This window comes from Thalassophryne amazonica, chromosome 7 (genome assembly GCF_902500255.1).
Source record: "Thalassophryne amazonica chromosome 7, fThaAma1.1, whole genome shotgun sequence".
NCBI classification, from domain to species: domain Eukaryota; kingdom Metazoa; phylum Chordata; class Actinopteri; order Batrachoidiformes; family Batrachoididae; genus Thalassophryne; species Thalassophryne amazonica.
In genome coordinates this window covers 4,715,937-4,729,172 of record NC_047109.1, presented here as the reverse complement: position 1 = coordinate 4,729,172, position 13,236 = coordinate 4,715,937, and the positions used below count along the sequence as shown (strand labels likewise).

Genomic DNA, 13,236 nt, shown 5'->3' with positions numbered 1-13,236 from the left:
ATATACATATATACACACATACACACACACATACACATATACACACGCACATACACACAAACATGCACATACACACACATACATATATACACACACACACATACATATATACACACACACACACACACACATACACATATATACACACACACACACATACACATATACGTATACACACACATACACATATGAGGTCTGTTAGAAAAGTATCGGACCTTTATATTTTTTGCAAAAACCTGATGGATTTGAATCACGTGTGCTTGCATGAGCAAACCTTGAACCTTCGTGCGCATGCGTGATTTTTTTCACGCCTGTCAGTTGCGTCATTTGCTTGTAAGCAGCCTTTGTGTGAGGATGGGTGGAGTCTCTCGTCGTTTTTTCTTTGCAAGGAAATGGCGGAACGACTGGAGCAGGGCGACTGCATCAAATTTTGCCACAAACTCGACGACAGCCAGGTGGAAACCATTCGGATTATTCAGACGGCTTTCGGTGACGATCCTCTGGGCATCACACAGATTAAGGAGCTGTACAACCGGTTTGAAGACGTCCGCACAACGGTGGAGAGCGAGCCACGCTCCGGTCAGCCATCAACATGCTGAAATGACCAGATCATTTCCAAAGTGAACGCTGTGGTGATGTGGGACCGTGGTGTGACTATCCGAGAAATTGCGGAAGAGGTGGACATCAGCACGTTTTCGGCACATTCCACTGTGACAGAAGATTTTGCCATGAAAAGAGTAGCAGCGAAATTCATCGGTACGAAGCTGACGGCGCAGCAACAGCACCTCCGTGTTGAAGTCTCACAGGACATGTTGTAACATGCCCAGCTCGTCAACCATTCGGAAGATTCAGACGGCTTACGGTGGCTTTTCAGTCGCGTGACTATCCGTGAAATTGTGGAAAAGCTGGACATGTCAGGGCATGTCCAGCTTGTCCAGCGGAAGATAATTAGTCCAATAATAGTTTTCAAAGTTATCTGAAAAGATAATCCGATAATGAAAACATTATTTTCAATAATTATCGGTTATCGGAAGTGTGCCCACCACTGAATGTGACGTTGTGTCAGGAAGGGCATCGGGCGCAAATCTTTTGCCAAATCAACATGCGGATCCACCCTACCCTGGATCCGCATGTTGGCACCGCGAGTGAGAACCGAGGGAGTGTGTAGTGTAGTGTAGTATCAGTAATGTGTGTTGGTTTTGGGGGGGGGCCAGGACTTGTGTCTGGTTTGGGTCTCACCTCATGTAACCCACTTGTGGTCGGTGGCTGAGCTGCCAGCGGTACGAGGTTTTGTCTTTCCAGCCAACGTTTCGAGGATCCTGCCAAAGGAGCTTCACCTCTCCAGGTGTGTCACCAGTGTGCCACAGGGCATTCCTCAGGAACTCTCCTGGTCCAGTCCGGGACTTCACCGCCTAGTGGACGCATCAAGGTGAAAGACATGATCTTATGAAGAAATTCATCCATTCCTACGTTTAGTTTTAGAAGGAGTCATGGAATCTCCACCCTCCACACGAGACAACTGTAATTTTGCTGTCAGGGATAATTTTGCTGCCACATGATGGCATGGGACGAAGTCTGATGTTTTACAGACACTGTACCTAGCAGTCCATCGAGGTGAAGAAGGAGCTGAGCCGGAAGGTGAGACTCTCAATTTACCAGTTGATTTACACTCCTATGAACTTTGGGTTATGACTGAAAGATTCAGACCACAGATACAAGCAGCAGAAATGAGATTCCTCTGTTGGGTATCTGGTCTTACACTGCTGGACAGGGTGAGAAGCTCAAGTATCCAGGAGGGACTCAGAGTAGAGTCGCTGCTTCTTCACATCAAAAGGAGACCAACTGAGGTGGTTCAGGCACATGGTGAAGATGCCCCCTGGTGGTCTCCCTAGGGAGGTATTCCAGGCACGTCCAACTGGGAGGAGACACTACAGAAAATCTAGGACATGCTGGATTATACAGTAACGTTCAGAATAATAGTAGTGCTATGTGACTAAAAAGATTAATCCAGGTTTTGAGTATATTTCTTATTGTTACATGGGAAACAAGGTACCAGTAGATTCCGTAGATTCTCACAAATCCAACAAGACCAAGCATTCATGATATGCACACTCTTAAGGCTATGAAATTGGGCTATTAGTAAAAAAAAAAGCAGAAAAGGGGGTGTTCACAATAATAGTAGTGTGGCATTCAGTCAGTGAGTTCATCAATTTTGTGGAACAAACGGGTGTGAATCAGGTGTCCCCTATTTAAGGATGAAGCCAGCACCTGTTGAACATGCTTTTCTCTTTGAAAGCCTGAGGAAAATGGGACGTTCAAGACATTGTTCAGAAGAACAGCGTAGTTCGATTAAAAAGTTGACTGGAGAGGGGAAAACTTATACGCAGGTACAAAAAATTATAGGCTGTTCATCTACAATGATCTCCAATGCTTTAAAATGGACAAAAAAAATAAAAAAATAAAAAAAACAGACACGTGTGGAAGAAAACGGAAAACAACCATCAAAATGGATAGAAGAATAACCAGAATGGCAAAGGCTCACCCATTGATCAGCTCCAGGATGATCAAAGACAGTCTGGAGTTACCTGTAAGTGCTGTGACAGTTAGAAGACGCCTGTGTGAAGCTAATTTGTTTGCAAGAATCCCCCGCAAAGTCCCTCTGTTAAATAAAAGACATGTGTAGAAGAGGTTACAATTTGCTCCATTTCTTTTTAGGCCGTCAACTGGCCTAAAGAGAAATGGAGGAATATTTTGTGGACTGATGAGAGTAAAACTGTTCTTTTTGGGTCCAAGGGCCGCAGACAGTTTGTGAGACGACCCCCACACTCTGAATTCAAGCCACAGTTCACAGTGAAGACAGTGAAGCATGGTGGTGCAAGCATCATGATATGGGCATGTTTCTCCTACTATGGTGTTGGGCCTATATATCACATACCAGGTATCATGGATCAGTTTGGATATGTCAAAATACTTGAAGAGGTCATGTGGCCTTATGCTGAAGAGGACATGCCCTTGAAATGGGTGTTTCAACAAGACAATGACCCCAAGCACACTAGTAAACCAGCAAAATCTTGGTTCCAAACCAACAAAATTAATGCCTCACAGATGTGAAGAAATCATGAAAAACTGTGGTTATACAACTAAATACTAGTTTAGTGATTCACAGGATTGATAAAAAACCAGTTTGAACATAATAGTTTTGAGTTTGTAGCGTCAACAGCAGATGCTACTATTATTGTGAACACCCCCTTTTCTACTTTTTTTTTTTTTTACTAATAGCCCAATTTCATAGCCTTAAGAGTGTGCATATCATGAATGCTGTTGGGGAAGTGAAATGCACGGACCCACGCCAGGGGGCGTAAATGAACGGCCAATAGGAATTCAAATAAATAACAATTTATTATGCAAATGTGCAACAAAACCAAATATGCTAAAGTCAATCAATAACCAAGGGTAGGAGAAGCCTATCCAGAGAAGAGCCGGGACCCACGAAGTTCCACCGCCAATGGAGACTTGCAACACACCAGAGCCGCCAAGTCCTGATTCCCCCAGGTGGCCACCGCTCGTGGCTGTCAGACCCGGTACTGCTGGCAGGAACAAAAACAGGTTAGGGTGGGTGTGTGTTGACCCAGCAAACAGTCAACAACTCACAGAAATCCTCTTGTAGGAATAAATCCAAATACTCCCAGAGTGCAGAGGAAAAACTGGAGGACGTGTAGTGTCAATTGTTATACTTAGTAAGTCAGAAGTGAGGAGTGGAGACGCCAACTCCTCCAACTTCCACAAACTTGGCTACAAGCTGCAAGTATAAGTCACAACTGCAAAGACTTCAGTAACAATGAATGTGCGTACGGCACAAAACGGCTGAGTTGGTTTACCTGCGTGGTAAGATGATAACTCGGCCGAGTTATGGTGTCTTTCCCAGGCTTTTATGGAATGAGGTGATGAGTGATGTCAGACAGCTGACAGCCAAACGGTGCACTTGGAGGATCGACCTGGCCAGTGCGCCCTCTGGAGCCCGAAAAGTGCCAACAGGCAGGGTGCCCTCTGGTGGTGGGCCAGCAGTACCTCCTCTTCGGCGGCCCACAGAACAAATGCTTGGTCTTGTTGGATTTGTGAGAATCTACTGAATCTACTGGTACCTTGTTTCCCATGTAACAATAAGAAATATACTCAAAACCTGGATTCATCTTTTTAGTCACATAACACTACTATTATTCTGAACACTACTGTACTTCCCAGCTGCCTTGGGAACACCTTGGACCCCGCTTGGAAGAATTACAGGACTTGGCCGAGGATGGGGAAGTGTGGGATGAGCTGCTTGCTCTGCTGCCACCACAACCTGGATAAGCAGCTGAAACTGAACAAATGAATAATTAATAATAATAATTTCTGTTATTGTTTTTGTGCATTCATATATACAACAAAATGCATCCTCTGCATTTAATTTCAATTTCAATTTATTTTCATTTATATAGTGCCAAATCACAACAAAGTTGCCTCAAAGCGCTTCACAAAAGTGAGGTCTAACCTTACCAACCCATTTAACCATCATAATTACAGTTTGACACAATTCAACCACTGGGGGCAGTGTGTAGCCACAGTCCGGCACCCGGGGACCAACTCCAGATGTGGAGACGCTGCCCTGGTCAGATGAAATGCCAGCAGAAAGAAAATATACAATACCTTGACTGGCCACTTGTGACTGGCTCCAAAACAGAGCATGTCCCCATAGGAGACTATGTTAAAATGTCCAACTTTAGAATAGAAATAATCATGTTGAAAACAACAGTTTTGGTCTCCATAATTTCCGCCAGTATGACAAGTGGATGGGGGGGATTTTTTTTTATAACTTCTTAGTTTAAAATGATTTAAGACATAAAGGTCTGATTAACTGTGGGCGTGTCTTCAGCTCAGCTCCATATTGTTTGTTGTGTCTGTTTGTTTGGAGTATTTTATTAGCCAATCAGTAAGAGAATAATCTGTCTTGTTGCGGACAAACATCCTCACGGATAATCTGTGAACATCTCTGCTGTAATATTTACACCAAGTCAAAGTCTCGTCTTAGTTAATGTTGTATGCTAACAGTGTTAGCAGTTTTAGCAGCTCTTGGCAGCTTCTTCCGATAGCTCCACTTAATGGTAAATGGACTGTATTTATATAGAGCTTCTTCATCTAAATCAGAAGCTCAAAGTGCTTCACAATGCCTCGCATTCACCCATTCATACAGACACTCGCACACCGATGTCATGGCGCGACCATGCAAGGTGCTCACTACACACCAGGACCAACTAGGGGACTAAGGACCTTACCCAAGGGTGATTTTCCAGTCAGGATGGGGTTTGAACTGAAGATCCTTGGTCTCAAGCCCATCACTTAACCACTAGACCATCACCTCTCCAATGTACAATTCATGTGCAATTACTGAGAAAATAAGTGGCTCATAACTTTTAATGTCCACAACAAAGTAAACTATCATGAAAATCACAGCACAGTCCCCAAAAATATAATTTAATAAACACATGAACACAGGTTAGCACATCAGCTTAGCTGGTTCGTAGGAAGAGAGTGTTCAGGATTCCATCATCACACACTGAGCCACCCACACTCTGCCCCTTTATCCACTGATGGGTTTGTTGTGATGTAGCCAGAGTCAGCAGATACGGGCATCATATTGACTGTTCTGAGACTCAACTGAAACCTTCCTTGTGATGTCACGCAAGGCCTTGTCCTGGATAGACACGGTCTATGCCTTTAACCCTCAACCACAAAGTGAGCAGGACTAAGTGCAAACTAACAAATGTGCAAATGTTGGAACCTTGAGCTGCAGGGCAGGCAGGGCCATGGCTCTGAACGGGATGGACTGCCAGTACATCTGCTGTGTCTGCTTCCACATCACCACATAGAAGCTGGAGGAGTCCTGGTAGCCAAAGATGAAGCCGGCGTAGTCATCGTCCGTTATGGTGTTGACATGAAATGTTCCCTCAAAGTCCACGCCATTAAACGCCGTGTAGCCTGGAGAAACACGCAGATGTTCCAAAGTGGTTCTGGTACTGCGGGGAAGAGGTCTGAGTCCGTGTACGTACCCACAGCTAGTCCAGGGTCACTGTTCATGGTCTGGACAATCTCCATGCCCTGCAAACATACACAAGAAGCCTGTTGGTTACCAGAAGTCAGCCTCAGCTCCGGTCCGAGGAATACAACACACAGTCATGGCAGCAGGAGACAGGAAGTGAGACACCTGTCAAATACCACAAACTGGATTACAGCAAGCATCGGTTTGATTCCCGAGCTGACCAACCTTTGATGATTCACTCTCTCATGTGTCATGTCCATGTCTCACTTTGACATCAAGCACAAGCTCATAAAAAAGGCTTGGGAGGTGCGGGTTCAATTTTCCAGCAGACAAAGAGCTCACTATCATGCCCTTGAGCAAGGTGCAAGGTCATTTTTTTGAACTCACACTTGGCCCAGGTGTTTTGGACCATGACCCAGGTAGCTGATCCTCCTCCTCAAATACGTCAACACAAAGTGATTCTTGTGTTGAGAAAGAATAATCGAGAACAGAAGCATCACTGAAAGATTCCAGAGTTCAGCCCTGTTCAGATAACGAGGTGGAGTTACAGAACATCTATTATGACAAACAGCACGGGACAAGAAACCTCAATATACAGGACTGAGGGGCTACTTCAGAAATAGTCCAGACGCACGGCCGAGATGTCTAAAAAAAAAAAACAAAACAAAAAAAAAAACAATACCAGGCTTCTGCACCTTCTCTTTTTTTCTCAGCTCTGAAATAATGGATTCATCTCCTCTTACTTTCGCTCGAATACAGGGTGGGCCAATAAAATGTTACCACTTTCTGATCGTACACAAGTTTATGAAAACGAAAATGAAATCTTTGTTATTTTGGAAATTGTACGAATTAAAAAAGTGGTAACATTTTATTGGCCCACCCTGTAGTTATTCGTTTATTTGGTTTTATATAATCCCTAAATAGATCCTTGTCATTTGATTGGTGGTTTGTATATCACATGATATGGATCACTCGTCCCATTTGCCATTGTGTTCCACTGAATTTTGGTCCCATAAGTTTTGTACCACTGCACGGCACCACCACTGCGTGCACTCACACTAGTGGCGTCGGCGCCTTTTTTAAAAACAAACATGGTGGGGTTTTTAAACAGTGGTGGGGTTTTGACAGTGATCATTCATGTAACACAAAAAAAAAACCCTAATTGAGTACACTGTAAGTCGCCTAGAGGCATTTGCAGTATTCGATCGGATGTTTCTACCTTAAGTAGAAAAGATGCCAGATTAAGAGCTCGATAAGTTTCTGCTGTGATTTTTCGCTGGACTGATGAAAGCAGACGGCAGTCTTAACATGAAGAAGTCAATACATGACATCAGACACAGACTACATTATCAGGATTGTTAGGCATCATATAAAGCAAATAATGAATATTTTTTTAATTCATGCAATGGAAAGATTATTTCATGATGTGAAAGATGGAATGTTCCATTCAACGAGGTGGAGGCAGTAGCTCTCTTCATGAAATATTCTTTCCATTGCATGAATAAAAAACCATTCGTTGTTTGTATACTATGTCCTCTGTCTCACACAGACACAAACGTGTCCCATTCCACTGACTTTGGATTTTATTTTGTATCAGCACAGAGGTGTACTTCAAAGCAGGTGATCCTTTACGTGCCTCCATGCTTCAGATAAAGAGTAGAAAACTCCTGAGTGCGTGTGTGTGTGTTCCTAGGCAGCCATTTCTTTTTTTTTTTACAATTAAAAACAATGCCAGTGTTAAAGGTCACCTGATTAAGAACAACCCAGTTAGGGTCAATCTGGGCATCACCCTCCGGGTCCAGTACAACAGTCTGATAGGCTCTGAAGTCCGTCAGGGTGACCTCAGCACTCTCTGGACATGCGTCATTCACATCTATCACCGCATCATTATCAAAGTCGTTCTCGCAGACATCACCGATACCGTTAGCTAAAGATGGAGAGGGAGAGAGAGAGAGAGAGAGAAAGAGAGAGAGAGAGGGAAACAGACAGACAGACAGAGAGAGAGAGACAGATGGTCAGAGACAGTCACACAGATGGACAGACAATCAGTCAGACAGACGGAAAGTCAGAGACAGACAGACAGGCAGTCAGACAGTCAGTCAGATGGACAGGCAGACAGACAATCAGCCAGAGCCAGACAGAACCAGACAGACAGTCAGAGACAGACAGACAGAACCAGACAGACATACAGACAAAGCAAATCAAACAAACAGAGACACAGACAGACATTCAGAATTGTGGCTACAAATTATTTGTGGTCTTGTTTTTCACCATCTGAGTCCTTCTGGTTGGGGTTGATGATCAGTCGACAATTGTCAGTATCATCCAGGACACCATCGTTGTCGTCATCATGGTCGCAGTCGTCTCCGAGGCCGTCGTTATCAGAGTCTAACTGAGAACTGTTGGGAATGTCTGGACAGTTGTCCCTGCCATCTTGGTGTCCATCTCCATCTCTGCACACACAAGAAAAGACATGCAGCTTGACTCCTTTCTGCACAGTCATAGTCTCTCCTGGTGGACAGGTGTGGTACTGGTCTGTCTCATCAAAAAATCTGGAGTTAAAGGCTCCTTTACACAGGACGGCATCCTTTGAGTGTCTGTGGTGAGTGACGGAGGCCAGCAGGAGTTGCTGTACAATAGTAGTCAGTAAACCTCACTCCCAAACACCTAACAGGACTCGCTGGCCACCAGGCCACAGCCCGGGTTTTAGCCTTCTGGTTTGAGCGTCTGCCTCCCATGCTGGACATTGTGAGTTTGCATCCCGAGGGGAGCGAGTGGGAGGAGTCAATACAAAACACACAATGCAGAAACAGAGAGGAGTACAGCCGCTACACCAGAACACACAAGGAACACGAAAAGACTTTTCTGTGCAAGTGCCGCAACATCCCTTGTGCGTTGTTTCAACGTTCTGCACAGCAAATTTCTTGGTGATCTATGCGTTCATCAACTGTGATTTCTCTGTGCCTCCTCTGTGCGACTACGGAGTCCTGTGCATCAACTGAACCTCCTTTATACATCCTCTGTGCCACACTTCGGTGATCAATGGTGTTTTTTCAGCATCCATTCAGCAGTGCTTCTGTCTCCTCCTGGACCCTTGAGTGCTTTTTTTGGGTAACACTCACGCTTTGCCTAGCTACTGAAGAAGAAACATTCCATCTGACTTGTTAGACTCTGCCGACTCCTTTTAGACATGAACCTCAGGTGGCACCGCTGTCCAAGGTGCTGAAAGAGTCAAGCAAATATGCAATATATTTCTGTGTGCCAGCATCTATCACCATGGAGGTGACTCATGTCTGATAATAACTCTTCTCTTAAAAAAGGCACCCCCCACGTGTCAGCTGTGTCACACTATCACTGACAGAGCAAAAGGGTTCATTGCATATTTACATATTTTGTCTGTTCACAAATTTGTCAGTCTCCCATGGAGTTGGAGCACGAATGGACATTTCTATGGAGATATGCACAGAGAAGAAGGATTTTCCCAGTTTATCGACAAATATACTGGATCTCAGCAGTTTGCTGCAGTCTAAAAGCATGGCGGTATATTTCCTCACTGTTTGTGTGCCAGGACATCAAAGAACTCAGCAAAACCTCCTTACTGATAGAGAGAGACTGTGTGAGAGAGATAGATAAAGAGAGAAAGCGAGAGAGAGAGAGAGAGAGAGAGAGAGAGAGAGACAGAGACAGAGAGAGAGAAATGTCCTTTTCTTCAAGACCAAGGGAGCTTTGGCCAATCAGAAGCCCAGAATGAAGTTGTAGAGAAAACAGCAAACAAACGTGCAGGCAGCAGGAAAGCTTGACTCCTGGTCCTGCTCAAAGTTTTGAACACACACAAAACTTTCTGAAAAACGCGATGGACATCAGCTGACAAGGAACTAATTTTGTGCGTTATAACAGCACTTTATAATGAACTTCACTCATAAAAATCATAGCACACAGCCCCGATCATTCATTCATCATCCATTGGCCAACTATGGCGTCCTCTGTGCCTTCTTTGTGCTTCGTCTGTGCCTCCTGTGAGTGTCCTCCAGCCTCTGCATCCCTTCTGTATTTGTTTTGAACATGCTCAAAAATTAACTAGGACTATGGCATCCTGTGTGCTTCCACTGAGTGTTCATTGCACGACTTAGGTGTGCGCTGCATTTGTTCAGGTGTGCGCTGCATTTGTTCAGCATCCTGTGGTGTCCCCCTCAATGTCCACAAGAGATGCAGAGGAGACTCCATCCCTGTTGCCATTCTACAACAATCTCCTATGATCCAAAAATTGCAAAAACAGGATGAAAAGGCTTAATCCAGTTTGCTTCCTAACAGGCTGGCAATCTAACAGATCCTAACAGTGCAGACCTGGCAACCTGCCCAAAAATGAAAAAAGGAGCATGATCGAGCTGTTCAACTCTTAAGAAAAACTGCAACAAATGCCGCGTCAGCTTATAATTTTTACCCTGATGGAACACAATCAAACAAGTTTCAAGAGACAGTCACAACAAATACCCTGTGGAAAGAAGTTGAAACATGACTGAAGCCATTAAGATGACAAAAACCTGGATGTTAGCACATACTATCAACAATTTTTTGAATTGCGATGAAATTTTTGAACTGTTCAAAAACAGGATCCTGATTTCAAATCTGGTGCCGTAACTACAACATATACCAAGTTTGTTCAAGAGTGAGGTTAGATCAAGAAGTTACTATGATGCTTCAAAACATGCCCCGATTTGCAATTTGGGATTAAACGAGAAGGAACAGGGATATGTGGAATCACGCAATCAGGGGGGTTTAAGAAAAAACTGTGGAGAAAAAGGAGGTCGAGTCAGTGAAAGGGACACCCCAAGTGTGCCTGGAGATACCCAAAGTGTCGTTAAACTGACTGTAACCATGACCAACAGTCAGGCATCACTGAAATGTTTTTTCATCCAACTGGAACCTAAATGGACATAAAGCAATCCTGAGTCAGTACAATACAACCGAAACATAGGTGAAGTGTGTTCTCTAGTCAACCAGGAAGTGCTTCCAGCCAGGTATCAGCACAGCAGACACAAAAAAAATCCATGGTGTGTTTGTGTGCCTCAGACATACGTGTCCAGGTTGGTGTCACAGACGTCTCCCACAAGGTCATTGTCCACATCAGTCTGCAAAGACAGCGAGTGTTACATCTGACTGTTGCAAATAAAAAAATAATAAGATTTATTAAACATCGAAAACTATTGGACCCTGTACTCTCTCTCTACTCTCTGTGGGGTCCTCAAAACTATTGGAGCATGAACTCTCTCTCTACTCTCTGTTGGGCCATCTACGAGGGTAGGCTGAAAAGGTCTAAGGCTCACTATGATACAGTTAATGCATTAACTGTATTTAGAACTTTTCAGCCTACCCTCGTATAACTATTGGACCCTTTACTCTCTCTCTACTCTCAGAGGGGCCATCGAAAACTACTGGACCCTCTACTCTCTCTCTACTCTCTGTTGCACCATCTAAAACTATTGGACCCTCTACTCTTTCTCTACTCTCTGTTGGGGCGTCTAAAACTACTGGACACTCCACTCTCTCTACTCAATGTTGGGTCGACTAAAATTATTGGACCCTCTACTCTCTGTTGGGCCATCTAAAACTACTGGACGCTCTACTGTCTCTCTCTACTCTGTTGGGGCGTATAAAACTATTAGACCCTCAACTCTCTCTCTACTCTGTGTTGGGCTGTCTAAAACTACTGGACCCTCAACTCTCTCTGTACTCTCTGCTGCGCTGTCGAAAACGAATGGACCCTGTACTCTTTCTCTAATCTCTGTTGAGGCGTCTAAAACTACTGGACCCTGAACTCTCTCTCTACTCTGTTGGGCTATCTAAAACAAATGGAACCTCTACTCTCCCTTTACTCTCTGTTGGGCCGTCTAAAACTACTGGATCCTCTAATCTCTCTCGACTCTCTGTTTGACCATCTAAAACTAATGGACCCTTTACTCTCTGTTGGACCGACTAAAACTATTGGACCCTCTCTCTCTCCTCTATGTTGGGCCGTCTAAAACTATTGGACCCTGTACTCTCTCTGTACTCTCTGTTGGGCCGTCTAAAACTACTGGACGCTCTACTCTCGCTACTCTCTGTTGCACCATCGAAAACTACTGGACGCTCTACTCTCTCGACTCTCTGCTGACGCGTCTAAAACTATTGGACCCTGAACTCTCTCTCTACTCTCTGTTGGGCTATCTAAAACTAATGGAACCTCTACTCTCTCTTTACTCTCTGTTGGGCCGTCTAAAACTACTGGATCCTTTAATCTCTCTCGACTCTCTGTTTGACCATCTAAAACTAATGGACCCTCTACTCTCTGTTGGGCCCTCTAAAACAACTGGACCCTCTACTCTCTCTCTATTCTCTGTTGGGCCGTCTAAAACTATTGGACCCTCTACTCTCTCTCTACTCTCTGTTTGGCCAATTAAAACTATTGGACCCTCGACTCTTTCTGTACTCTCTGTTGGGCCATCTAAAACTATTGGACCCTGTACTCTCTGTGTGGCCATCGAAAACTACTGGACCCTCCCCTCTCTCTCTCTACTCTCTGATGGGCCGTCTAAAACTATTGGACCCTCTACTCTCTGTTGCACCGACTAAAACTACTGGACCCTGTACTCTCTCTCTCCTCTCTGTTGGGCAGTCGAAAACTACTGGACCCTGTAGTCTCTCTCTACTCTCTGTTGCGCCATCTAAAACTATTGGACCTTCTACTCTCCCTCTACTCTCTGTTGGGCCGTCTAAAACTACTGGGCACTCTACTCTCTCTACTCAATGTTGGGTCCACTAAAATTATTGGACCCTCTACTCTCTGTTGGGCCGTCTAAAACTACTGGACGCTCTACTGTCTCTCTCTACTCTGTTGGGGCGTATAAAACTATTAGACCCTCAACTCTCTCTTTACTCTGTGCTGGGCTGTCTAAAACTACTGGACCCTCTACTCTCTCTGTACTCTCTGTTGCGCTGTCGAAAACGAATGGACCCTGTACTCTCTCTCTAATCTCTGTTGGGCCGTCTAAAACTATGGGACCCTCTACTCTCTCTCTACTCTCTGTTGCACCATCAAAAACTACTGAACGCTTTACTCTCTCGACTCTCTGTTGAGGCGTCTAAAACTATTGGACCCTGAACTCTCTCTCTACTCTCTGTTG

The 13,236-nt window shown here is 44.5% G+C and overlaps 1 protein-coding gene across 1 annotated transcript in view; it reads right to left on the bottom strand.

Moving 5' to 3' along the window:
• Positions 1-13,236, bottom strand: part of thbs3a (thrombospondin 3a) — a 122,451-nt gene that overhangs the window by 16,026 nt on the left and 93,189 nt on the right. Inside the window, exons 16-21 of the mRNA XM_034173744.1 lie at positions 11,153-11,205; positions 8,348-8,529; positions 7,825-8,003; positions 6,087-6,135; positions 5,819-6,015; positions 1,240-1,412 (exon numbers count right to left, since the gene is read on the bottom strand). Coding sequence (XP_034029635.1) covers positions 1,240-1,412; positions 5,819-6,015; positions 6,087-6,135; positions 7,825-8,003; positions 8,348-8,529; positions 11,153-11,205 — 833 coding nt within the window. The remainder of the gene's footprint in view (positions 1-1,239; positions 1,413-5,818; positions 6,016-6,086; positions 6,136-7,824; positions 8,004-8,347; positions 8,530-11,152; positions 11,206-13,236) is intronic.